The sequence below is a fragment of the Hyaena hyaena genome, unplaced genomic scaffold (assembly GCF_003009895.1).
Source record: "Hyaena hyaena isolate Hyena2069 unplaced genomic scaffold, ASM300989v1 scaffold_52, whole genome shotgun sequence".
In the NCBI taxonomy this organism is placed as follows: Eukaryota; Metazoa; Chordata; class Mammalia; order Carnivora; family Hyaenidae; genus Hyaena; species Hyaena hyaena.
The window spans coordinates 2,633,721-2,660,612 of NW_024080684.1; the positions used below are offsets into that span (position 1 = coordinate 2,633,721).

Here is a 26,892-nt window from a genome sequence, read left to right on the forward strand (position 1 = left end):
TTTGTGAAGACATAAACCATAAAAAAATTATTACTGTAAACAAAAATGCACTGGAGAAAGAATTATCTTGTGTTAGCCCAGAATCTAAAGGAACATAGTGAATAATCAGTGAAGGTGCTCTGAGGGGGCACTGTGTTAGCCTCAAACTTACAAGGTGAAATTTCTCTAGTAAAGGGAAATCTTGTGAATTTTTTATTGATACAGGTGCTGCAATATCCACCTGAAATTCTATCAGTTATATAACCTTGCCTTTGGAGCAAACTATTAGAATATGTTAAAACAGAACACAGAGCAATTAGAATACCAGGCAGTAGGTGTCTCTAATAATCTTCAGACACTCCCTGTGTCCCAGTCCATAACTGTCGCCCTGGGGTCTCTAACCATGGAACATGTTTTCCTCCTTAATGAACATGCACACCTGCTAACTTCATAAAGAGTGGTTTACTGTGCAAATTGAATTGCCAGACTAAGTATGTTAATAGTTCTTTTCTTGAAATAGCTGAGGGGCCCCTATTCATCCTAATGGCATAGTTAATTTGGACAGTGACTTACCAATGCCTGCATATCCAAACCAAGCCCACACTGCAGATCTCAAGGAGACATCAAAGTTTTTGTGGGCAGACTATTCTACTCATATAAGTAGGATTCCTGGGGCTGGGCCCATCATGGTTAAGAGTGCCCTGACTAAATGTCAACTCAAACTTTCGCGGTGTCTTCTTACCCAGAGTTAAAGATGGACGACAAACCATAGCCAAAAGTCTAATTAAGGACTCATAATACCTTGTAGTATTCCCTATAACACTCATGACATCCCTGCAGGGGATGGAATATATATTTGTTCAGACCATGAGGTGAGTTATTCCCTGCTTCTGTGTAGTGTCAACCCCAAATACTGTTTTCTTTTAGGTGGTTCCTGAGGCTTCAATTGGACACTAGTACGTCTGTATGCTGCTTGCACTGATATCATTTTAGGTCAAAATAACTGATCACTGTTAGCCTTCTAGAAAAATCCACAATATACCTGACTGCTATGACCAAAAGTATTATGGAAACTCCCTCCTACTTTTCACAAGTCTTCAACCACCAACTCTAGGACCTAAATTTCCTTGTGATTCTATTCTTATCCAATATGTGGATGACCATTTTTTTTGTCTTCTTGAGTTGGGGTGAGCTCTAACATTGATTCCATTCGTCTCCTTACTGTTTTAGCTCAGAGGAGACATAAGACTTCCAAAGGGAGATTACAATTTTGTCAAAGTAAAGTTCATTACCTAGAACATGATTTATTCTGAGGAGGTAAATTCTTTTCTCTTAATAGGCTTGGCCTTGTTAAACCTTCCCAGGGTAGGAACTAAGAGATGATAAAGAGGATTCTAGGATTTCACCGGTTACTGCAGTTCCTAGCTGCTCTGAATCTCCACATCACTGTAGGACACAATCAAATCCTTGGTACCCAACTGCTTCTGGAATCTAAGTACAAACACTTCTTTCTTGTGTTACAATGAACTCTTCAAAAACCTCCCACTCTGAGCCAACCCAATTGTCACAAGTTTGTCTAATTATATATAATATGAGAGATCTGAACAAGGCCTGGGTGTTCTGACTCAACTTTTTGTGAATCATTGGAGACTAATAGTGTACTATAGTTTCTCTCTTACCTGGTGGCAAAAGTCTACTTACCTTGCTAAAGGCACCAGCCACAACAGCTAAACAGCTAAGTGCAGGCTCTGTCCACTTGTTTTTAGCATCTCCTTTAAACTTGAGCTTAAATGGGGCAAATTCTTTATTGCTCATTGAAAATAAACAACATCTGTCTGCAAATAGGCTTACTTCCTACTAAATCCCATTCTTTTCTCCCTTACATATTTCTGGACATCATCATAGTGCTTTGAATCCCACTACTCTTTTTCCACTATCTTTTGGAAGGAGGCACTTATGACTATCTAACATCTGTTTACAAACTGTCTAAGCCCTTGAATAGACATGCTGGGAACGACTTTAGACAATCAAAACTTAGTTTTGTTTGTTGATGGGACATATCTTAAGACTGAAACAGAAAAATAACAGGTGGTTCATTCAGAATAGAGTGGCCGTGTAGTATGGACCTCTAAAGAGAACAGGTGTTATTTTAGAGAAAGAATGTTATGATGACAGCTCTCTAGACCCTTTTGATATCTAAAATATTACTTACAAAAATCCAGTATGCAAACAAAAAAATTACAAATTTAAACATTTTTGCTTGTAATTCCATATCTAATTCTGCAGGTTCATCAGAGGAATGATAGTGTCTATTCTCTGGGTTTAGTTTGGGTGCTTATGGTTCTCGGTTGATAAATGGAATACAAACTCTGACTATAAATCTTTTCCTGCTGTTTGTCTGGGTTGTACTGTTCAGATCTGTAAGCTCCAGAGCTTCGCATGCTGTGTGTAGCTGTGGTCCCAATCTAATGATCCAATAAATGATCATTTGACAAAAAGAACAGGAAAACCTGACACTCAGTGGCAGTTGAAACAACCACCTTGGAAACATGACACTCAATTGTGACACCACAAATCATGGTGAAGTCGTGGCTTCATCATGTTTCCAAATATTAATTATCTATCCTTCAGCTCAGGCTGAAGAAGCTGAGAAACAAGAGTGCCTACGCCCACTGAACTTTGTCGACAATGAGTTGAGAATTCCACTGTCTTCACTAACCTAGTTTTGTTCTTCCTCTGTCTTCATCATTATGACTTTAGTATAGCGTCCTTGTTCTAGAAACTTCCTGAAAAGACCAGTTATGTGAACATCAAACTAGTCAGTTTTTAGGGCGCCTGCGTGGCTCAGTCGGTAAAGGGTCTGACTTTGGCTTACATCATGTTCTCACGGCTTGTGAGTTTGAGCCCCGCATTGGGCTCTGTGCTGACAGCTCAGAGCCTGGAGCCCATTTTGGATTCTGTGTCTCGCTCTCTCTGTCCCTCCCCTACTCACGCATGCGCTCTCTCTCTCTCTCTCTCTGTCAAAAATATATACATATATATATATAAACATTAAAAAAACTATTCAGTTTTTAGCAGACAATGTCAAACAACTGTATCCCCCCAAATTCTTCAAAACCCCTGCCTTAAAACATTCACTTTGCTATGCCTACTAATCCTAAACTATTAGGTTTTTCTGCAATCCTAACCAAGCCCTTTCCCCTCAGAGACAATGCAAAAATTCTGTCAAGTAGTGGTCTCCCCTATTACTTTTACCCAAACAAGCAAGCAAACAAACAAACTCTCCACTTTGTCTTATCCACAGGTTATTTGGGAAACTGGCAGGCGTATATAACAGATTCCTGAGCATGGTCCGGAGAACTTCATTCAGTAGTTCTACAAAGGGGCTAATCAGACTCCAGGTGATTCCCTGAGGAATGTGATCTAAGGACCACAATTTCATGCTGTAACATCTAGCTGTGTTTATCCTTTCAAAAAACTGATTAAGGTTGAGTTAATTAGACTTTGAGGTCAGGCCAATTGCAGCGGCAAAAACTTTAGTCCCTCTGTTCATAGGTTTGGGTTCTAAACTGTTTCGATCCAGGAAGTCCCCTTAGACAATTTATCTAGGGGAGATAAAACCCGGTACCACAGACACTCCATACCTCGTCTCAAAGGAATATGTTCAGATTGTTTCACTACTCAATTATCACTTTTCTAGATTGCATGGGATCACCACTCATGTGTTTGCAAGACTAAAACTCGTGACATTAATTCTGCATCCACAGCGTACACGGCAGATGCTGATAGGTAAGCCGCAAAAGGGTTGTGTTGTTAAATGCTTTAGAAATGCAGAGCGACACACAGTTAGCCAGGTTTCTTTCCTTCGGGATTTCTAAAAGCTTTTAATATGTTCATGTGCACCGTGAATCTTTAAAGGGCGTTAGAGCATGTAGCTTTTCCTAAATTATTTAACCAGGGCATTCTTTTATTGGGGAAATGCTGCTCCATCCAGTGCAGTTTTAGTATCATTGTGATGTCTTCTTAGGACTCTAACATCACTAATGAGTTCATTGAAGCATCCCAGTGAAGTTAGTAGGATTCTCTATAGGTGAATTTCATGTTTTTCCTTGAACTGTATGTGGAACCCCATCCCATGGGGTCTAGAGGGCACTACATGTTCTTATAGGGACCTATTAATCCTTCTTCCTGCTCCTGTTACTATTATTGTTGCCACTTGCTTATTATGGGGCTTACCACCAGATTAGGAACTCCCCAAGGTGGGGATTTGTTCTCTCATTTGGTCTTTGGCAGCTTGAGCGGTGCCGCACACAGCCCAGGTATGTGGATATTTTGTTTTCAATGCAGTTATAGCCACTACATTTCAAGTCAAGCACAATTTTGATCCACGGTTAATTCTAACATTCCTCTTTGCCTTGTTCAGTTTATTAATTCATCATTGACATTTGGGGGAGGGGGAGATAGTATGCAGCATGCATTTTGTTTTGTACTAAGCAGTGCCGTATTTTAGGCATCATTGACAATGTAAGCCTGCTTGGTGGGGGTGAAAGTAAGAACAGTGATCGTAAGAGAACAGGATATAGGACGATCCTGTAGGATGGGGCTGAGCTTTGAAAAGTGTAATGTAGCCACCCCCCCCCTGGAATGTGTGGCTGTCCACAATTTGCCAATCAATCAACATGGCTCATGAGATTCACAGGGTATAATGAATCAGACTGTTCTAGATTTTGAATGGCTCACCTGGGTCGGATTTACACTAGAATGACTTCATTCTTTCCAACAGTTTTATAATATTTTATTTTGTGTAAATTTAAAAAATAATTGGTTTGAGGTAAAAATTTAAAAATCAGTATCCTAATATTTTTGAAAAGTGACCTAAAACAAGGAATATCAGGAACTAATTGTAATTACATCCCATAGCAGGCTGGGAACTCATCTCATTTAATTATGAATTCAACATTTGTGTTCTCTGGAAGAGGACAAAGCTAGCCTGATGGAAACTGTCAATTAATTTTCCCTAATTACCCACATACAAAATTCAAAAGAGTCCCCCCAAAAATAAGCTGTCTGTAAGAGAATATCTGAAGCCAAGCATATACTGCAAATATTCTAAAATATGAAACTATGTTACCAATTGGGATGCCTTCAAAATAAGAGATTAGTTGGTTGGTTAAGTTTATAGAAAGTGCAAGTAAATTGCATGTTTCTAAACAAATGCTTTGGCAGGGACACAATAGTGCATGTGTCCTACTCATTTGGACAAAGTGAAAAACTTTCCATGTATTGTGTGTTCTTCCAGCTAAAAATTAACAATTCAGCTTGAACAAACCTTTTGAACAGTTTAAAATAATAACCCCCTTTATTCCATTTTTCATTTACATTTTTTGTTTTATTTTTTTAAAACCTTAATTTTGGTTTCAGTCCTGAGGTCTCCTCCAACAGAAGGTTGGGCAGAGACATGCCAAGTTTTCCTACGTGTGTTTCTTTCTGAAATTGGATTAGTAGCCTGGGGAGGAGGTGATCTTCTTGACCTTTGTTTTAGAAGAATGCCTTGTATTCGCCTGGGTGGCTCAGTCGGTTACGTGTCTGACTTTGGCTCAGGTAATGATCTCTTGTGAGTTTGAGCCCTGCGTGGGATTCTGTGCCGACAGCTCCGAGCTTGGAGCCTGCTTTGTATTCTGTCTCCCTGTCTCTCTTCCCCTCTGCCACTCATGTGCACACACACACACACACACACACACACACACACACACACTCTCTCTCTCTCTCTGTCTCTCTCTCAAAAATAAACATTTAAAAAAAAAGAATGCCTTGCATAGAGTCCACTCATTTCCCATTCCATTGAGACAGTGGACGTGATGCCCAAGGAAATGGACACTTTAATATTTTGGTCTAAGTCACCTGCTTTATCTGCCTCAAAGCTCATATAGTGAAATCTGATGGCCCCTCTCTAGAACCACACCCTCAGTAACTCTGCAACTGCTCTTATCAAAGAACTGGGATCTAATCCCCATACCTAGCCTTGCAATTTGCTTTGACCAACAGAATTTAGTAGAAATGGTATTGTGCCAGTTCTCAGCAAAGCCCTCCTTTTGCACACCCATACTTGGGTCAGTGTAGGGCAACAGACCCAGTTAGCTCACTAGTGGGTGAAAGAAGCCAGCCTGGTTGCTGCAACAATCCAGACCAGCCACCCCATGCTATTCAACAGCCAGACAACCACAGACATATGGGCAAGTCCAGCCGCGAGCAGAAGAGTTCTCCCCGATCAGCTGAACCTCACATCCCAAGCTAAAGACCTGCTTGTACCGAGGTTTGATGGCTGCCACACAGATTTGCATGCCAACAAACAACAAACACCCCAGGGAGTGGACATAGCACAAGTAGACTGGTTCCTGACATCCACCAAGGGCTCGCTCCTATCACTTAATTAACCTCACAAAAACACTAGATAATATTGTATGCAACGAAGTATTTGGATCCCACCTATAGTGCTGGGTAGTTTGGGGTTAGTGGTGTTGTACTGTATTTACATTAAATTTTCAACTAACGAATTTAGAAAGGCCTCTGAAATAGCTGGTTGACTGAAACAGTTGAATGGGGGACAGCCGAGAGAAATCCAAGAGCAAACTACATTCTTTAAAAATGTACAGGTGGCGCCTGGGTGGCTCAGTCGGTTAAGCATCTGACTCTTGGTTTCGGTTCAGGTCACGATCTCATGGTTCATGAGTTTGAGCCTCACACTGGGTTCTGTGCTGGCAGTGCAGAGCCTGCTTAGGATCCTCTCCTTCCCTCTCAAAATAAATAAATAGATTTAAAAAATGTACATATAATCTCAATGATAGAAATAACAAGCTAAAGGTTTAGTGTTTTCTCACTTTTCTTAACAAATACCTACTCAATAGGTCACTGGAATTTAACAATTGTTTCCTTAAGGAATGCTTAATGTGACTATTACTTTGGGGTAAACAGGATGTTTAAAATGTATATTCCTTAGAATGTATCTGTCTTCTTCTAACAAATTACATGTTTGGGGATTCTTCTATTGCATAGATAGCTTTTACTTTTAGAATCAAGTAATACAATTCTTGTATTTCCTATAAGATGGCTTCAGGAATGGATTAAACATACTACCAGAATAGTTAAAACTCAGTGCATGTATAAAAAGCACATTATTTAAGGGCATGAAACCAAAAGTAGATTTGGAAGAGGAATCAAGTAAATACCAATAGCATCCAAGTTATTAAAACAAAATATGTTTTCATATATGTTCATGTATATGTTTTTAACACCCAGCATTATTCTTCCCTATCTATAAGCTTTCTATTTGTAAAGGGAACTGAGAATTATATAAGTAATAGAGAAGAGAGGGACACATAGAAAGATAGTAAGAACAAGCGGAAGAATGTGTTCATTGTGTAGGAGAGAAAGTAGAAGAAAATAATAGCTTTATCATTATACAGGCTCTTTTCATATTTTATTTTCATAAATGTACACTCAAAGCTCAGATTCTTTCAATGGACACAGCTCAAGAATATCAAAGTCATCTTGTGTTAAAATTACTTTTATTCAGGATGAAAAATACAACATGTAACCAGATTAGACGATAGTCTATGATTAGTTCTTTACCACCTATTTCAAAAGAACTACATACTTATTTCCCCTTGTTGTTACTGTGATATATTTTTTTATTTATTATTACCTAGAAGGTTACAATGTAGTGTTTTATGTAGCTTTTCCTTAATAGCAGATAGGAGACATGTCACACACAATTACAAGCAGAAAAAAATTAATACATAACTTTTCAAAGTAAGAACAAGGAAGACACCAAATCTACAACTTGTCATTCAGAGTTCAGGGAAAGTTTTTTTCTTTAAATAGGTGCTTTTCTTGGGTTTGATGTGGCCTGATAAAAGCTCTAGATTTTGCAGACCGCAGCGGCATAAAGCTATTTCCAACACAATGGATGAAGATGGATCTGAGGTAGAAAGGTGGTCATGGCTTTCCTCTTATATAAAACAATTTTCTTCTCAAAATATCTATGCTGCAAATAGACACCCTTGCCCCCCAACCCACCCAATCTATTCTAAAAGAATAGCAATTTCTAACTTTAAGCCTCCTTCTGGCCAAATCCCAGTTCAAGAGAACCCAAAGTTAAAATGTCCTGATGTTTTAAATGCACATACACTTAAATCAAAACACATGATTTTCTTTCTTCTTCTTCTTTTTTTGTTTTGGTTTCTCTACATTTGGTAATTACATAACATGTCTCAACTGAATCAATTAAATGTTAAATCAGAAGCTGAACCAAATACCTAACAGCATTTACTCAAAGGCAGGGGTACCACCATCTAAGCATAATTTCATTCCTCTATGAAAGCGGTGACATAGGCTTTTGATAAACACCCTTTCCAAATATATTGATCAAATGAAAAGTAATAAAAGATGTAATCATTCACCCAAAAGGTAACATGAAACATGCATTAAATTTGTGTCTGCTGTCAGGAAGAAAAGAACTGGGAGTTTTGAGAATTACAAATGGCTTGAGTATACATAAAGAAAAGTATACATAAAGAAAAATAAAATTCTCTTCAAAGGGAATTCGAGACAAAGATGTGTTCTGGTAGCACGATTAAGTAAAGGTCTGCTGTGTATTTAATGATGAAAATCAAGACTTAGCAACTAAGGAAATGTAATCCCATGTTTTCTTTCTGCGTTCAAATGAAAATATACTTAAATGGGCAACCTTTGGTAAAATGATCCTTGAGACTATTATAATCCTGTTCTAAGTTTCCTCTATCATATATATTGGGACATGAAATAAATAAAGAAATCAAGATCTGCTTATTACATGGAGCAGGGAAATAAAATGCTGGAAACAAATCCCAGTAGGAATGCCAGTTAGGCCCAGTAAAAGTTGGGACTTTTACTGTGGTTATCCAAGTGGTCACTAAAGAAGTTAAACGTATGATGTCAAATAAAGTTAAGTGGCACGTAGCAATGCAGCCTAATTCAATACATAAATATTTAATTGAAATATATGAACATTAATTTGGCCAAATCATGGAAACAAATATAGGAAATCTATGTGGACATGTGGCTGGTGAATTATAAATAACCAAAACATAATGGTAAAAGAGTGGAAGAAATAAATGAAGTTATTGTACAAGGTTAATATGAAGGAATGCAAAAATGTAACATTGTTTTCTAATTCTTATGCAGTTTTTGTCATGGTTATTAAAAAGAAGGTATCATACTAGAAAGCCCCCACCCACTTTCCCAATGCTGTATACAGTATACAAATCAGTGACAAATGTAATACCATTTCCAAATACCACTCTGTTCATTAATTTACAGTTGCATAGAAAGGGAAGAAGAAAACAATAAACAATAATATATGATTATTATAAAAACAAAATATCCTTTTCTCTTTGGATAGTCAGTGTTTTACTCCTTCAGTAGAACACACAGTCAGTGCTCAACAGCATATTTCAAGGAGCCATGGAGCTTCTGATTAAATGGAATTGGCATTTGCTGAAAAGGGCAACACTGTAAGTAAGGAAATGTCGACTGGCTAGATGAATACTTCACATTGCCTGTGGGAAGGGAAACAGTACTGTCAGAACAACATTTACGTAGAACACTACAGGTAGCAGAGACCCGTCAGCTCTCTGGGAAATAAAAGTACTTCTTTCAAAACTAGTCAAACCCCATTTTGCTGTGTTCAAAGGAGACCCTTTACTTCCATATGACTTTTGCTCCCTGAGATGAAGTCTTTCTCTTTCATCCCAAAGGCGTCTAGTCTGTTTTTTATCATTGCAGACAATGTAAAGGAAGTTTGGAAGACTTTTCTCTTGCCCAGGCTGGAAACGAAGTTAAAATAGAGAGGACTCAGCTTTTTCTTGCTGGAGGTACCAAAGATGAGTGAATTAGGCTGGTGCAAGCACCCTATCTTTCCCTGGGGGACTGTGGGAGGTCTCCGGCTGAGGGGGTATCCTTGACAATTCCAACTGGTCTCCAACCCAAGCTGGGGCCCAGACAAGAGGCACGAAAGACAGTAATCAGAGTTTAAGGACAGGGCCAATACATGTAGGCAAGAGAGGATATAAATCCGGGCTACACTCAGGGGAATGGCATCCATCTTTTGAAGGCAAGGTCACATCGTTGGGTCCATCACCATTAAAATCCATGCCCTTCAATTCTTCTCTGAATGTATGCTCCAGATACTTGCTCTCATCAATATCAGGCTCTCCCCTGAAGACACAACTTCCTCCGAAACCATCTCGCATAGGATTATTTTCTATCTCCTACACTCTTCATGTATTGAATAGATCCTTTCTAGGTCCACACTGTGTTTTTTTCAGGCCTTTTTCCCTCTCTCTCTCTCTCCACCCAACTGTGAATCTCATGCCATCAGATTATACCGCCCATTCCATAGTCATCTTCTGACCCCTTGGGTCATGTTCCCTTACTTCTTGAAGAATGGCTCACTGCCAACATGTTAAAACTATGTTTGCATCCTAGGGATTTCAATGTCCACACAGATGATTCTTCCAAATATTTGGCCTCTCAGTTCCTTGAACTCCTCCCCTCCAGGGAACCTGTCTGCCACCCTTGTCCATCACTCAAAGTTCCAAATGGACCATCACCAATACCTCAACCCCTCCACCACTTCCAATTTCAATCATCCTGTCTTCTGACAACCACCTTACTTTCCCACTTGCTTCCAGTAGGACCCCAATACCATCCACCATTAGCTAATGTCGTCCATTGTTCCTCCCACCTTTGTTCTGTCTCCTGCACCTAATATATCATGACTTCTTTCCATACAAGCTTGGATACCTTGCTTAATCATCATTATACCTTTGCCTCTTCCCTTGAATAGTTGTACTCTCTTGGCCAAATCACAACTTCAATTCTGGTTAAATGCTATACTCAGCCTGATTCTGGTGCCTGTGCTTATGAACTTGAATGTGGCGACCAGGAGACAACACACAGCCTTGCAGACCAGCCATTCATAAGGAGGCACTGTAAGTCATGTTCAATGCTGCCTGACAGTCACACTATTTCCCTGTCTGTGATTTCCTGATCTCCAAGCAGCTACAGCACGTCGTCCAGTCTCTCCTCACACCCCTGGAACCTCCTCCTGGTCTCACTCCCTGCTGAAGCCCTAGCTTCTGACTCACAAAGACAACACAAGCAACAGAAGATGATTCTTCACGATGAAGTCCTTCCATCACCCGACCTCTCCCGTCACAGCTGCTAATTGACTTGAGATTCCCTTTTCTTCCCTCCAGGTCCTAAAGACCTTCTGTCTGAGCTTCTCCTTAGGACCCCAGCCCCTCTTGCCATCAAGACAGTAACACAATCAGAATGTTAAAGATTAACAAACACGTTCATGAAAGAAAATGTTCTCCAAAGATTTACTGTGGTCTTGTGGCTCATTGGTACTAAGGGCACCTGATAAGGAAAATACTGGAAGGTATAAAATCATAGCTGCCAACATTTCTCAGCATACTTTCCCCTCCCCAGTCTCAGCAAATTTTTAAATGAAGAATCAAAACTTTTTCCCTCTCAAAGTAACAAAACCACTTTGGGTACCACTGCAGTCACTGTTCTTAAGTCAGTGTTCTATGATAGCTATCGTAAGTACATATCTGGGAGAACAGTGCTCAGCCAAATCCAGACAGGGTAGCTTTGCACAGTATTTATGCAGCCCTTAAAAAGCTGTTAGAAGACAAAGGATCGGACACTTGGTATCCTGGGCATCTGGAAGAACTGGCTTGGGAAGGGTTCCCTCTCCCCAGACTGACAAACTGTTGTACAGAATTAACTAACATTTGAATGTCAAGCAAGTTTACTAATTTACATGGGGAATAAAATCTAGCACTGAGATCAAAAGCAGCTAATCTGCTTACTCGAGGTTGTAATCAACGACACCTGAGCCAATCAACCCATTGACGCTTACCTGTGGTTTGCTGGGGAGATTGGCTGAAAGAGAAAACAAAAGAAATCAATTGAAGGTGCTACGGTGATTTTGCTGGTCCCCCCTCTCAGGCGTGCAAAAGTGTGCAGTGTACGGCTCTCAGCTGTTAAATGGGTGCTAATAAGAAAATAAGAAAGGGTTTTTGGTCCTTCCGTCCGTCCTTCCTTCCTTCCTTCCTTTCTTCCTTCCTTCCTTCCTTCCTCCCTCCCTCCCTCCCTCCTTCCTTCCTTCGGCTAGAAGTTTTAACAAAGACTAGCTTCTTTTCCCTAGTTTCTCATATCCTATGTCCTTTAAGATATAAAAATTCTACCAAAATATGTGAAACATATGCTGGCTCTCTCAGATAAGTCCATACCGAAGCATTCAGTGAATAATTAGTTTTGAAAAAAAATCTCTAAATTTCCTCTTGAAATCATGCCGTGTATTTGGCTTATGTATCCGAACACAGCAAGTTCTGCTAACTAGTACAAATTCTGACTAGCAGGTGATGTGGGAAGCAAAGGGGCACGAGTGTTCAGTTTCTGCCTGCCCTGGCTCACGCTCACCCCAGAGGCCTAGGGAAGCTGGTAGCAATGTGCTTGCCGCAGACAAAGGGCTGGCCAAATCCCCAGTCTTCTAGGTACCTGGGCTAATCACTGTGCTCGTTGGGGTAAGCACTGGAGAGGTTGTTCTATGATGTCTGATTTGCACTCGCTGCTGAGCAGCTCGAGTCCTTCCTGGTTACAGAAAGTACAGACAGTGTGGATGCCCCGGGGGCACTGTGAAGGCAGATACGGGCAGGTAGGTTGGAGGATATTCTGCACCCTCGTGTTTGAGAACATCTGGGTGAAATAAGAATCGTCCCTAATCATCTAGCATGTTGCATTCTTTCCATCTCTCATCTTTTTGTACTGAGGAAAAAAAGAAAAAAAAAGGCATCCATGACCACATAATGGGTGCTTTGTGAGGAAATCAGAGTGAATGAGAAGGGCAACTTTACGATGCCTGGAGGGAAAGAATGAGGCTAAAATCCAGCCAGCCTAATCCTACCAGATGTGTTCAGTTACAGCAGGAAAACACGAGTGGACGTCCTTCCCACTGAGCTATGTTGAGGGAGTGCTCCATTGCACAGATATCAAGAACACCACCTGCATTTACTTCTCATTATACACACTTCTCTTACTATACTTCTCTTATTTGTAACACACAGCCAGACTCAAACAGAAATTGGATCCATGTTGCTCCAAACCAGCATTGAGAGCCTTATAGCTCTTTATCATATAAAAGGCTAAGGGTCTTCCCCTGAACAAACTACACCCACATATTTTTAAAAGAAACCAGGAATTTCTTGGTTTTTGGTAGGTTTTGAGTTTGTGATGAATGCCACTCAAGTCTAATAAACAGGCAATTCACAGTGAAAATATGCCTATAGATAAAAAGTAATTTGGAGGTACCTGGGTGGCTCAGTCGGTAAAGCATCCGACTTCGGCTCAGGTCATGATCTCGCAGTTCCTGGGTTTGAGCCCCGTGTCAGGCTCTGTGCTGACAGCTAGCTCAGAGTCTGGAACCTGCTTCAGATTCTGTATCTCCCCCTCTCTCTGACCCTCCCCTGCTCACGCTGTGTATGTCTCTCTCTCTCTCTCTTTCTCAGAAATAAATAAAACATTAAAAACAATTTTTTAAAGGAAATAATTTTAAAAGCATTTGTTGGTCTATCAATCAAAAATCTTCAGTACTAGTATCCTCAATATTTGGATGACATAAATGAAAAACAGAGAGGATTTTACATAAATAAAACAGAGTTGTTAGTGAAAATTTTAGTATGTACATTAGTTAATCGGCAACACAATTAAATTCCCTTCATTAACACCTTGCATGAAAAGATGAAAACACCTTCCTCTCTGCTCTGGAACTTAATGTAAATCAGTAAAAGACTTTAAAAGTTCATAATTCAAGGATGCTATCAGGAACAACTCAGATATTAATTGAAGACAGAAATTCTAAAGTGTTATGCACAGCAATGTATAGGCACAAAAAAATTGCCATGTTTAAGTAGGCAATTCATGCAATTAGGATTTATGATTATAGTTTCATTTTAATTCCAGGACTGCCGAGAGTGTAAATTCACTTGTGACCATGCTAATTTTTAATCCACAAAGGATCAAAAGTCAAGATTAACATGCAGATCAATTCATTGTATTCTGGTGACAAGCAGTTTTAAAGTTCTCATTACTAACAGGGGCTCACGGGATTGGTCTGGCATTGGGAGAGTGCCAATCTGATTTGCTTTGAGAAATCATCCAAAGGGGGTCAGGAAGCTTTGGGAATGCAAAAGTTTATTAAAATATTTGCTAGCTGAGCAACTTAAAAGGGGCAACAAAGCAAATGAACCCTACAAACCTTCTGTATACTATCTTGGGAAACTTTACCAACTAAACCTTCCTGGTTAGAAAATATAATTATCTATTCATGCATTCATTCAATTCAGAAACATGTATTGGGCATAAAGTCTAAGGGAGGTGCTATATCTTTTCTGAAACAATTTTTAAAAGGTCTAATAACTTTAGACACTTTAAAAATATCTATCAATTTTATAAATAAACAAATTAAGCCTTTCTTTTTAAAGGGAAAGCTGTCCCTATCTTGGAGATTAAAAAAAATTTTTTTAATGTTCATTTTTGATGACAGAGACAGAGACTAAGTGGGGAAGGGACAGAGAAAGAGAAGGAGACACAATCTGAAGCAGGCTCCGGACTCTGAGTTGTCAGCACAGAGGACAACATGGGGCTCAAACCCATGACCCATGAGATCATGACCCGAGCCAAAGTCAGGCGCTTAACTGACTGAGGCACCCAGGTGCCTCTATCTTGGAGATTTTTATCTCCAAAATATCCAACAGAAATATGACAAGCACAAACAAAACTTGAACAGCAGAACTTCAGAAACCACCAATAATAAGATCTAAAATTCAGGGCATTATAAAACAGATCATTCATCATTTCTTACATGAGATATACTTGAGCTCTTTAAAATTACACATGACTAGTAATGCCCATATACAGAAAATTATATTTATGTTAAATAATTGTGAATGTACAAGCTTAAGGCTATGAGAACATGGGGCCAGCATCCCATTGAGGAATATTAGGGCTCCATAACCCACCTTCACAACACAAACGGGCACAGGTGGAAAGAACACCAGTACATAGTAGGAGTTCAAACCTGCCATGTAGGTCCCACTGAAGGTAGACACTCTTCTCAGGAACCAATAATATCTGTTAATAATAAATAGGAATTTTACATGTACCCTTTAAGGGAGGCCATAAAATGAGATGAACATGCTCATTTCTTTTTTTCAATCATTTTTGTCTTGTGATTTTTATATTTAATTATATTCTCTTCTAAAATATGACAGATTAGAGTTTTATAATATCTAGATATAAAAATATATTATGAAAAAGATTTAAGAATAATTATTTTGTGACAAGCTGTTAAAAAAAAGAAACACCATGAATTTTTAATATAAATATTTTAGGGGCATGTGGGTGGCTCAGTCCGTTAAGCATCAGACCTTGATTTTGGCTCAGGTCATGATCTCACTGTTCATAAGATCAAGGCCCACGTCAGCTCAGCACTGATTATGTGGAGACTGCTTGGGATTCTCTCTCTTCCTCTCTCTTTGCCCCTCTCCAACTCACTCTGTCTCTCTCTCTCTCAAAATAAACAAACATTTAAAAATTTTAATGTGGAGGGGCACCTGGGTGGCTCAGTCGATTTAGCATTGGACCTGAGCTCAGGTCATGATCTCAAGGTTTGTGAATTCAAGCCCTGCATCGGGCTCTGTGCTGACAGCTCAAAGACTGGAGCCTGCTTCACATTCTGCGTCTCCCTCTTTCTCTCTGCCTCTTCCCTGCTCATGCTGTCTTTCTCTCTCAAAAAAAATTAAGCTTAAAAAAATTAAAAAAATTTTTTAATGTGGAAATTATACATCTATAGCCACTGTCAAGCATTTAATTAAACATATTTCCTATCCTAACTCTCATTGCCAACTGACTTTCAAATGGAACATGTCCATCATGACATTTAAATGCAAACTTCTAAATAGGCTTTGATTTACAGAATTTGTTCCTAACTAATTATTAATAATTTGGATTTAAGCTGAACTAAAAAGTAATTTCACTTAGAAATTGAATCTTGAAATGCTGGCTTTTATAGAGACTAAAATGAGGTTTTATCTAGCCATTAAATAACATACACATCAGAATCAAAATCTCCCTAGAAAGTTCAACCTTAATAGAAAGATTTGATCTGCTCATCTACTGCGCCTGTAACAGCACCTAGAAAGTAAGTAACAATCTGATAGCATAGGTGCTTCAGCTGATCCTCTTAAGCCTTTGTGAGACTCTAGGAGGCCAAAAAAGTATGTGTGCATGTGTATGTGTGTGTACACATTTTGCACACATGGGTATATGTTTTTGGGGAGTGAGTATCGGGACTGCCCTGTAGTAAATACAATTCAGGAAACTCTGAGAAGTATAATCACAGATAATAACTGGAAAATGACACATTCCCGAGTATAAATATATTTATGTGCTTATAGAAAATGTACTATGTCCTTTAGGAAAATACTTCTGAAAATTCGGGAAGACTATATTTCAAAGCGCTATTTCCACTTCCTGATAATGATGGCATTTTTATAAACTGCAGAATTGTAGAAGTTGAAGCATATTTTTTAATGAAGTCAATATATCTTACTTATCTACCTTCCTGGTAATGCCCTTTTTCATCATTTAGGATGGTATTTTCTGAGGACAGGATGAAAAAGGGGGAGATGAGATGCAGTTTTATATATGTACTACCATATATAACATAGATCTAATATCTACAGTAGTATACATAATACTAAAATCTTACTTCAATGGCTGCCTAGATTTAAAAATCATTTTGAGTGGAAATCACCCTAAAATTATGAATAATATATTTGTATTTCCTTAAAAGATTGTTTAAAATAAGTTGTGGCATTACGTGGTTAGCATGCACACAAGTACACAGCTGCCTTTTGAAACTGCACAAGTGTTTCTGGTGAGAGCTCAGTAGAAACTGTGAGATGACAAGAGGCTGAATTTAAAAAGTTTGGGGGAAAATCAATAAATAAGAACATTATGTAATTTCCTCTGGGATTTGGATTGCTTTCATTTGATTATTTTCTGGCTCTTGGTTGTTCATATGGAAAAGTCACAGGGGCATAATCTGCGATGCCACCAATTATTTGGCCTTTATGCAGTGACTGTTTCACTCCATGAGAAGAGAAAGCAGAAGAAAGAAAATAAAAGAGAAAAAAATATCTGAAAATAATCCCCTTCCAGAACTGAATCTGATGACCTCAAATAACAATGTCTGAAGAAAAGAGAGTGGGGGCGGCTGGCTGGCTCAATCGGTGGAGCGTGTGACTCTTATTCTAGGGGTTGTGGGTTTGGGCCCTGCATTGGGTACAGAGATTACTTAAAAATAAAATCTTTAAAAAAAAGAGAGAGAGAGGGGGAATTACATCAGAAAGGACTATTTTTCATGCCTTGTTTGGTACTAAAAGCTCTTTTTTGAAGTAGTAACACATTTTGCATGGAAGAGGGTAACTTCTTTTAAAGCGACTTGTTTTATGTGTCTTCATGTGACCATTCAGAAGGCACAACGAAACCTCACAGAGAGCAGCACTATCACTCCTGCGCAGTGACGTGATGGTATGTAGGCTGAGCTTCATTTGCTCTGTCGACATATAGAATGTTTGATTTATTCTCAAATCATATTCAGTCCTGTTTCTAACATCGGCTTTGGCTATCTTACCAGATAAGACAAAGGGCCCCAGCAGGAAAAAAAGAAATGGAAGGGAACAGCAGAGTGGAGGTGCCAGGATCCCTCATACTCACGGCAGCTAGATGGAAAGGTACTGTTGATCTGCTCCATAAACTCCGTGAGGTCCGTGCTGGTGTCGTGTGGGGGTGCCAGCAGGTCCTCTGCCGCTGGGGCCACAGAGAAAAAGAACAACAGACGTTCTGAAATGTACCTCCGGCCTTCCACCAAAACCCAACATTGGGAGAAAAATCCTAATCCTGGGCTCTAAATATCAGCATGAAAAAAGGTCTCCTTGAAAAGGGCTATTTTAAGGGATAATAGCAAAACCACTTTTGCATCCATTTGTTGGTAATATAATTCATAGAAATAAAATGTATTAGATGCTTCTGTAGGAAGAGTCTATGCGCCAAAGGAAAATTTATGAGTGAAAGATAAGCAACGCAGTCATCTTATTTCAACTTGTTAGATGGAATTCCATTAGTTTGCATTTTAAGTATTTTTTCATATAAAAAAATATTCCGCCAGTTTCTTTCTCCTTCCTTCATTCTTCTTGGAGATTTTGGCATGGGCTAACTTACACTGCTACAAATCTAGAGGTATTTTAGAAGATACTTTTTACTTTGATGTTTTTTATTCTATAACCAATAGCAAAACTTAAAACTTTTTTAAAACAATTAAGATAATATTACTACCTTAGGTTTCCTTCTGACTAATGCAGCAAAGTATATCTTAGAAACAAATTAATTTGGTTAAAATATATCATCTTCAGTAGAGTTTTAGAACTGAAATTTCATCAATAGCAAAATGTCATTCTTGAATGCTGGTTGACAGAAGCTTTCCTAATAACAGTGACAAGTCCCCTTTGTGACCAATGAAATAGGCTGGGTGAGACCTTGGCCTCAGATGGGGCAGGAAGTGTGGCAATATCTATAGGGATGAGGATGGAAAAAGCAGAATATTAATTCCCAGACCCGGGCAGAGAAAACCACACTTGGTATATAATATACTTTAGGATTATATTCTGAATATGTACAAATATAAATTTTAGAGACAGAAGATTTATTTAAAAAAAAGAAAGAAAAGAAACATTCTGAAGGCAAAGCCAAAATTAAATTGTCGCTCATTCCAAAACGAAAAGAGCACTTTTCTTCATCTTTCACCAAAATTCAATCCACTACTACACAGCACATAAGTAAATCTGTTATAGATTCTTATTCTGAAATGTTTGCTTTTATGGTCTTGTTAAAATGTCTTTGTATGCAGCTGAGCACAAAAAGATTATGAAACTCCTTTCTGCTCTAAGGTACCGGGGAATAAGAATGTGGTTTAAAATGAAAAACCAACCAATGGCGAAGCGCAGAACAGAGCAGGGGAGTTAGCCGGGTCTTGGGGACACCAACCTGCCTGGTGGAACTGTGGGCCAGGGTCTGGATCCAGCGAGTAGGTCAGTGCAGACGGCTGAGGTGAAGCCCAGGAGGAGACGCCATTGATTCGGGAATCGGATTCCGGCTGCAACCACATGCAGACGTTAAGGCAGAGGATGGATTCAAATAACACATTTCTGTTTCTTACTTCCATGGATAACTGAATCATACAGAGTTCTTTGGTCTCAGACCCCCAGAACACAGGTTTTCATCAGTTTGGTGGGTTCACTAGCACCTCAGCTGGGTACTGGGAGGCCACTTCCCTTCATTTTGGACTCCTTGAACAGCTCAGTTGGTTATAATGTGAGATTTATTTAGCAGTGTCAGTTTCATCCCTCAACTGTGCTTTTACTTTTATGTCAACCAAGTGAATTTAGAAATAGGTTTCATTCATCTGTAAAAAAAAAAAAAAAAAAAAAAGGAGCACTGCTTCTCATACAGTAAATCTATCCAGTTTCAAAATCAGCTCATTTGTTTATTTAAATCAATATTTAAAGGTGGTATTGGAGACTTAAGGACACAATTTTGGATTCACGTGCTCAAATTCAAACTCCACCACTCAGTACCTACCTAATTCTGAGCAAATTTTATAACCTTCTGTGTCTTGGATTCTTTTTTTTTTTTGAGAGAGAGAGGGAGAAAGAGAGAGTGTGTGCAAGTCAGGGAGAAGGGCTGAGAGAGAATCTCAAGCAGACTCCATCCTCAGTGCAGAGACTGACACAGGGCTTGATCCCACGACCCTGGGAATGTGACCTGAGCCAGAATCAAGAGTGGGATATTCAACCAACTGAGCCACCCAGGTGCTCGTGTGCCTTGGACTCTTTTATTTGTAAGCAGGGAAGGACAGTAAAACAAATGCCTGTGTTAAAGGCTTTGGTGAGGAGGGTGATCAGCTAGTGTTTTCTCTGAGGTTAGAACAGAATCTGACACCTAGAAAACACTCTGTAAATGCACTCTGCACAAAGCTTTGAAATGGTGATGGATAAACTGACAAATATGTAGTCAAATTAGAGAGTGTGACTCATTTTCTAGGGAATGCATGAAATTACAATATTTTTGATGCCGGCTTTTCCATTAAATTTATATTAGTGGAAGCCTGGAGCTCTGCCAGTTTTTACTATCAGGTAAATTTTCCATCTACTTCTGGCATCCATGCTATATCATTAAGAAGAGATAAGAGGTCTACAGTCTGGGATATATAAAGCCACTTAGATATCAGCCATCTCTAAGAGCATTACTGTGCAATTCTGGGGGCACATGAGCCATTAGGCAGCTCTGTCTAATGGGGTGGTGAGAGTTGGGGGGAGGGCATGGAGTAAGCATAAGCAGAAGAGCCGTTTGCTCTCCAACAGGCTCTGGCAAATAAAGATTGTTTTGTTTCTGCGATGATTCTATCGCTGAACTCGGTTAATGATAGTACTTCATACTGTAAATCAGAGATTCTAAGAGACAATTCCTCCTTTACATCACAGGGAAACTTCAAATTCACAGTGCTAGAGTTTAGCTTTTCTAGTGTATGTGACTGGCAGGGAGGAAGGCTCAAACGTTCCAGAAGACTTAAGGAAAGCTGGGCTTTGGGGCATTCCAGGGGAAGCACTGTTTTCTCATGAGGCACCAGTTGGAGGCCCAAAGTAAGCCTTCCCCAAACAGTCTAACATAAATTCTGAAACAGTGACAGACATACAGAAAGGTATATGGTCAAAAGTGGTGATTTGTGGCCTGTTGTGTAGGTAATGCAGAAATTACACTGTTTTGAATGATCCTGACAAGTTAAAAGATACTGACAACAACTATGACATGGTGGTTTTTTGAAATTTGAGAAAAATCACTGGAGAAAAAGTTATTTCTGTCTCTGGATAAATCACTTCTGGAGAAAGGCATGCCTATTCACTGCCTGGGGCACCACACTGTACAGGCCAGAGAAAAAGGCAAAAGACGACATGAATGTGGATGTCAGAGACTTTTCGAGAAAGACAAAGTCTAGCCCCATCTGTGGGGATTCTACCCAATATGCACCTGCTACCCAGGTGTCTTCATTACTCGTTCTGTTGTTATATGACTCTTATTCTTTAACTGCTAAATGTAATCAAGTGCTTAATTCTCTATGGCATTGTGTGCAAGTACGTGCAATACTATCTTGTTATATTTTGGGCCATCTTGTCTTGGTCCCTAATAAGATTGCAAGCACCAAAAAGAAAAAAAAAACTCTGTCTGTTGCCTCTTTTATATCCCAAAGGACAGTATTTTTCAAAATTGTGGGTGATTACTCACTGATGAGCTATAAAATTGATTTGATATGTGCTGACCAGCACAAAGAAAGAGAACAAAAAAAAAATGGAAGGGACACAGAGATAAAGAAAAACACAAGAAGGAAGATAGAAAGAAGGAAGGAAGGAAAGAAAGATGGAAGGAAGGATGAAGGCAGGCAGACAGGCAGGGGGGTAAGAAAGAAAGGAAGGAAATTTAAAAGTAGAAAATAAGAGACAGTCTTATTTATAATTATTATTATTTTATATTCACCATATAGATATGCATTCCTCATAATGTAAATCCTATTTCTTATTGTCAAGAAACTATGCAAATTGCCATAAAACATGGCCCAGTGTTGGGAGATGATAGCTGCACATTAATAAACATCTGTTGCTTAATTTCTTGAAAAGAGCTCACTGGAAGAAAGGCTTTAGCTGGAAGAGTTCCGATCACTTCCTTCCCCTTAATCTCTAGAGTTTCCTGCATGTAATGTATGCAGATGTGTGTTACAGGGTCTTTTCCTTTAAAGTATTCAGAAGTGAGACACATTTCAGTGTTACCAAAGAATGGGAAATTCCATCTTAAGCGGGGCAAACACACTTTTTGAGCGAGTGGGGGGTGTGATACTTCTGTTTGAAGAGGGATTCCTGAGTCAGGTGTGGAGGTGAGAGTCTGCAAGCGAGCCTCTCAGCTGATGCTGGGACCAGGCTCCGGGAGACAGACGGGTCGGGAGGGGGCATGGGAGCCACGCCGAGTTCCACACTCTACCTGCTCCAGCAGCTGTCGAAGGCGGTGGAGCTGAGACTCCAGCTGCTTATTGTGATCTTCTAAAATCTGCATCCGAGCCTCCAGCCGACCTTTGTGCTGCCTGAGGAGCTTTGCTTCTGCTATAAGTTCTGAGTCCTCAGATGTGTGGTGAGGAGATACGACAGAGTCTGGAGGTGACCCGACAGGGAGACCCCTTCTCAGGTGCTGCTCCTTCAGCTGCTCATATTCCACCTGCAGATTTCTAGTGCAGAAAAGGAACAACTGGAATTACTACTGTAGGCATGGTTTTCTCTCTGGAACCGCCCTCGAGCTTCAGACTGAACCCAGGTGACGACTTCTTAGGTAGAAACTTAACAGTGAGATGAGTAAGCCTGGACAAAACTATGGCTTTAAGCGAGTGTTCCCTGAACCCTCAAGTTCATAATCTGCAGCCAGCATCCCAGCTTGTTAATCTCCTATAAAATTTTGACTCTGCCTTGACTTCTTAGAAAACACTTCTGAACAAAGAATGGGCAGGGGTCATACTGAAGTTATTATTAAAGAATCTCCCATTAGAAGTTTGCCCAGGGGAACAAGTCTCCTTCTCCCAGGCTGCACACACCTCTGTTCTTCCTCCAAGTCAGCAATGATCCGCTCCAGTTCTCCGCGTTCTTCTCTTTCTACCGACTTCAGGATCTGAGCTGGACTCTGGGGCTGGCTGACGGGGGACTCCCCTCCAAGCGTCTGACAGTATTGCTGGATGAGGGCATGCTCATCTTCCCTAGGGAGACAAATCACACACACACACACACACACACACACACACACACACATACACACACACATTGAGGCTCATGTCTGGATGGAAGTGTAGTAGAAAAATGATGATCGGGATGGTTGCTGGGCCAAGTTTGCCTTAAAGCTCAATGTCCCTCTATATCTCTTTGAAACTCCAGGAGGATATTTGGGGCACCTGGCTGGCTCAATCAGAGGAGCGTGTGACTCTTGATCTCAGGGTCATGAGTTCAAGCCCCACGTTGAGTGTGGAGATTACTAAGATAAATAAATAAACTTTATTAAAAAATAAAACTCTAGGAAGACATTTATCCAAAAGGTAGGCAGACTACACATACCAACGTTTCACGTTTTACCTTAGACTAACATGTACATATCGGAAACCTCAGAAGAGATATTCTCCTCAGGGGAGGTATCAAATAAAGTAAAAATCAAATCAAAAGTATCAAGTAAAGTACTTAGTTAATACAAGAGACACTGTAGGCAAAATCAATAATTGAATGCCAAAACAACAGATTAGTAGACTTAATCATAAATAAACTGCTCTACATGGAATATTTGTATATCGCCGAAATTCATATGTGGAAACTTAAGCCCCAGTGTGATGGGACTTGGAGGGGAGGCGTTTGGGGGGTGACTGGGTCATGAGGGTGGAACTTCATGAATGGGATTAGTGTCCTTACAAAAGACAGTCCAGAGAGGTCCTGTCCCCTTTCTGCCATCTGAGGATACAGGGAGAAGAGAGCCGTCTATGAACCAGGAAGAAGGCTCCAACAAGACCCCAAATCTGCTAGTACCTTGATCTTGAACTTCACAGCCTCCAAAATTGTGATAAATAAATGTTCTTATAAGCTGCCCAGCCCATACTACTATGTTATAGCAGCCCAAATGGACTGAGGCCTCAGTTGATTTCACTGTCTTTAGCATTTGGTTGAAAGCCATTTCGGAATGCTTTGTAATTCACGGGATGGAAGAATATAATCCTCATATTCTTTTATTCAAATAATATAGCAAAAATTGTCATTATACATACTTATAAAACATCTGCCACATTTTTACTTGATATTACCAGCATGTCATCACTAAGATGACTCATTTTGCATTAAAACAAGCAACTACAGTTACTTAGATTCTTCTTTTCTGACTACTGGTTAATGAATTAGACATATCAATCATGTGGTCGAATCTAATGACCGGCAGAAATGGAAGCATAAAGAAGACAAAACTATACACTTTTGAGAAGAAAATGCTCAGAAGCAAGCCTGGAAGGTCTTCCCCTCATTTATGGGGAGATCCAGTCTACTCTCTCTGTACTTGTGCAAATGACAGACCTTCTGGCTAATGCTAGCTGGACAGTCCAGCTATAGAATTAATACTTTAGCAGATTGAACCTGGTGTGTTTTGATGGTGTTTGGTAAACAAATTCTGGAAGGTATGGATTTATAGGATAGGGCTTCAGAGAAGCATGTAAGTAGTTCTTAGAGGATAAAATGGAGCTGTCTCATGATGGAACCAGCTCCTCTCAAAGTGGTGTGCCTACAAATGTCCCTTAGCAACCTCGCCCGTTGCACTGGGGTCAGAGCACATCCCAATGCAGTCAGAAGGAGACTGCCGAGCAGCGGTAACAGTCTGGGACCTCTTACTCATGCCCTGCAGCTGACGACCAGCACTTGATACTAGGTAAGATCTCTGATTCCTCCGAGTCTGATTTGAAAATCCAAACCTTCGTGACCACAGTTTACTGTGATAAAAAGGGGACTTTAAATTGCATCTGATAGTTAGCAAAACTCATAGAAAAGCTGTGTCCTGAGCACTGAGATCAGAATGATATGATGAGGCAAATGAAAAAAAAATGAGTGTTAGGCCTGCAGAACAGCCAAATCCAAGGTTCAGATGAACTACTGATTGATTTCTTTTGCTTTCTTGATTGGTAAATCCCTCCCCCTCTCTAAATTTATATACGAAGATAATATAAACATTGATACCTAACCTTCCCATCCTTCTACTAGCAAATTCAGAAGGTGAGGAGTAGGACCTTTAGCACACAGTTAGAAACTGGAAATAAGGAGCATGGATGGGATAAAGACTGAAATAAGCCATGGAGTCACCCTTTGATTACCTTTCCTGAGAAAATGTGGTATCCCTGAAAACTAAAGGAGCCTCTGGGGCACCTGGGTGGCTCAGTCGGTTAAGTGTCCAACTTTGGCTCAGGTTATGATCTCACGGCTCGTGGGTTCAAGCCCCGCATAGGGCTCTGTGCTGACAGCCAGCTCAGATCCTGGAGACTGTTTCAGATTCTGTGTCTCCCTCTCTCTCTGACCCTCACCTGTTCACACACACTCTCTCTCTTAGAAATAAATAAAACATTAAAAACGTTTTTAAAAGAATATTCAAAAAAAGGAGCCTCTAGAAGAATCTCATGCTTGTTCCTAACTTTAAAAGGATGTGGATAAGAGGAGGGAACAGGTATGGGGCCACTGTAAAGCAGCAACATTTAAAAGCTCCTGGGCTGCCCTAAAGCCGACAGAGATGTGGCAAGGGTGTGTGCGAGGGAGGGGCGTCTTCCTCATGGGAAATACATGGCCAGTGCCTTAAACCTAACTGTGTTATGAAGGGGCAGGAGCTGGCTATCAGGCTAACGCATCAACACTGTATGACAGCAACTAACTGCTAAGGATAGCAAGACTTAAACACAGTGTTCCTTATCACCGTCAGGGTTTGGAGGCGCTTTATCTGGCTCAGGAGGAAAGAGAATCCACAGTGAAAGAGGATTAAAAAAGAGAGTTCTAACACATCAAGAGGAAAAATACAAGTATAAAGACACAGTGGGCATAAAGTAAAGTAATAGCAAAGTAAGAGAGTAACTGAACTTTTTGTAAATATTTCTCAGGCTGAAAAAAAAAGAACTATAGAAACTAAAAAGTCTGAGTATCAAAACAAAAAAAACAAAAACCCAAAAAACCCCAAAACAGAAACATTCACATAAACCCCCATGAAAATTTCTCTATTATAAATATAATGCATCACAAGAAGTCAACCAAAAATCAAAACAGTAGATTTTGCAAGAAAAAAAAAAGCAAAAGGTTTAGCCTCCTACTCTACCATATTCCATGCCGAAAGGCTATGGAGCAATGTCTAGAGTCCTAACCCAGGCATTCATATGACCATCCAGATTGCACAAATGTGCAGCAAAGCACTTTGTCAACAGAGCAAAAGAAAGAAGGCACAAGTTAAGGATAATGCAAACTAGAGAGAGAAAAAAGCAGATCTTAATCTCAGGGATTGCAATAAAATGTAAATTGATTTTCATATTGGTTAAAAAGAACTTTTTTTTAAGAGAGATGCAGGTTGTGAGTGGAGAGGGGCAGAGAGAGAGGGACACACATAATGTGAAGCAGGCTCCAAGCTCCGAGCTGTCAGCACAGAGCCCAATGCGGGGCCTGAACTCATGAACTGTGAGATCATGACCTGAGCCGAAGTTGGATGCTTAACTGACTTAGCCACCCAGACGTCCACCCCCCCCAAAAAAAAACAATTCTATGGTTCCTAGGAATAATTCACCCAAAAGAAAATAAAAGACTAAAAGTAAAGTTAAAAACATATATAATACGGACAAGAAGTGCTAAAGGAAACCCTGGGTCCCGTAAGTTACCTGGTAAGTCTACGATATGACTGAATCCTGGCACAGAGCTCCTCCCTTGTCAGAAGGTATCATCACATCATTATTGCCCTTAGAACATTCATGCCAGCAAGTGTCTGACTCAGGGACTATATTTATTGCTCAATATTAACGCTAACTAAATTTTTGTTTTAAAGATTTGGGGACTACCACAGGGAAACAAATACACACACAAACAAGTCACAATTACATCTGAGATAAAT

General features: G+C 39.9%; 1 protein-coding gene across 5 annotated transcripts in view; it reads right to left on the reverse strand.

The window, feature by feature from the left end:
- Window positions 1-7,516: 7,516 nt before the first annotated feature.
- UTRN (utrophin) overlaps window positions 7,517-26,892 on the reverse strand; it is a 576,845-nt gene continuing 557,469 nt past the window's right edge. For all 5 annotated transcript variants that reach the window (XM_039230877.1, XM_039230878.1, XM_039230879.1 and 2 more), the window contains 6 exons: window positions 22,838-22,996; window positions 22,237-22,477; window positions 19,195-19,303; window positions 17,869-17,961; window positions 11,948-11,970; window positions 7,517-9,575 (listed from right to left, as the gene is read on the reverse strand). In XM_039230877.1, coding sequence (XP_039086808.1) covers window positions 9,567-9,575; window positions 11,948-11,970; window positions 17,869-17,961; window positions 19,195-19,303; window positions 22,237-22,477; window positions 22,838-22,996 — 634 coding nt within the window. In that variant the 3' untranslated portion in view covers window positions 7,517-9,566. The remainder of the gene's footprint in view (window positions 9,576-11,947; window positions 11,971-17,868; window positions 17,962-19,194; window positions 19,304-22,236; window positions 22,478-22,837; window positions 22,997-26,892) is intronic.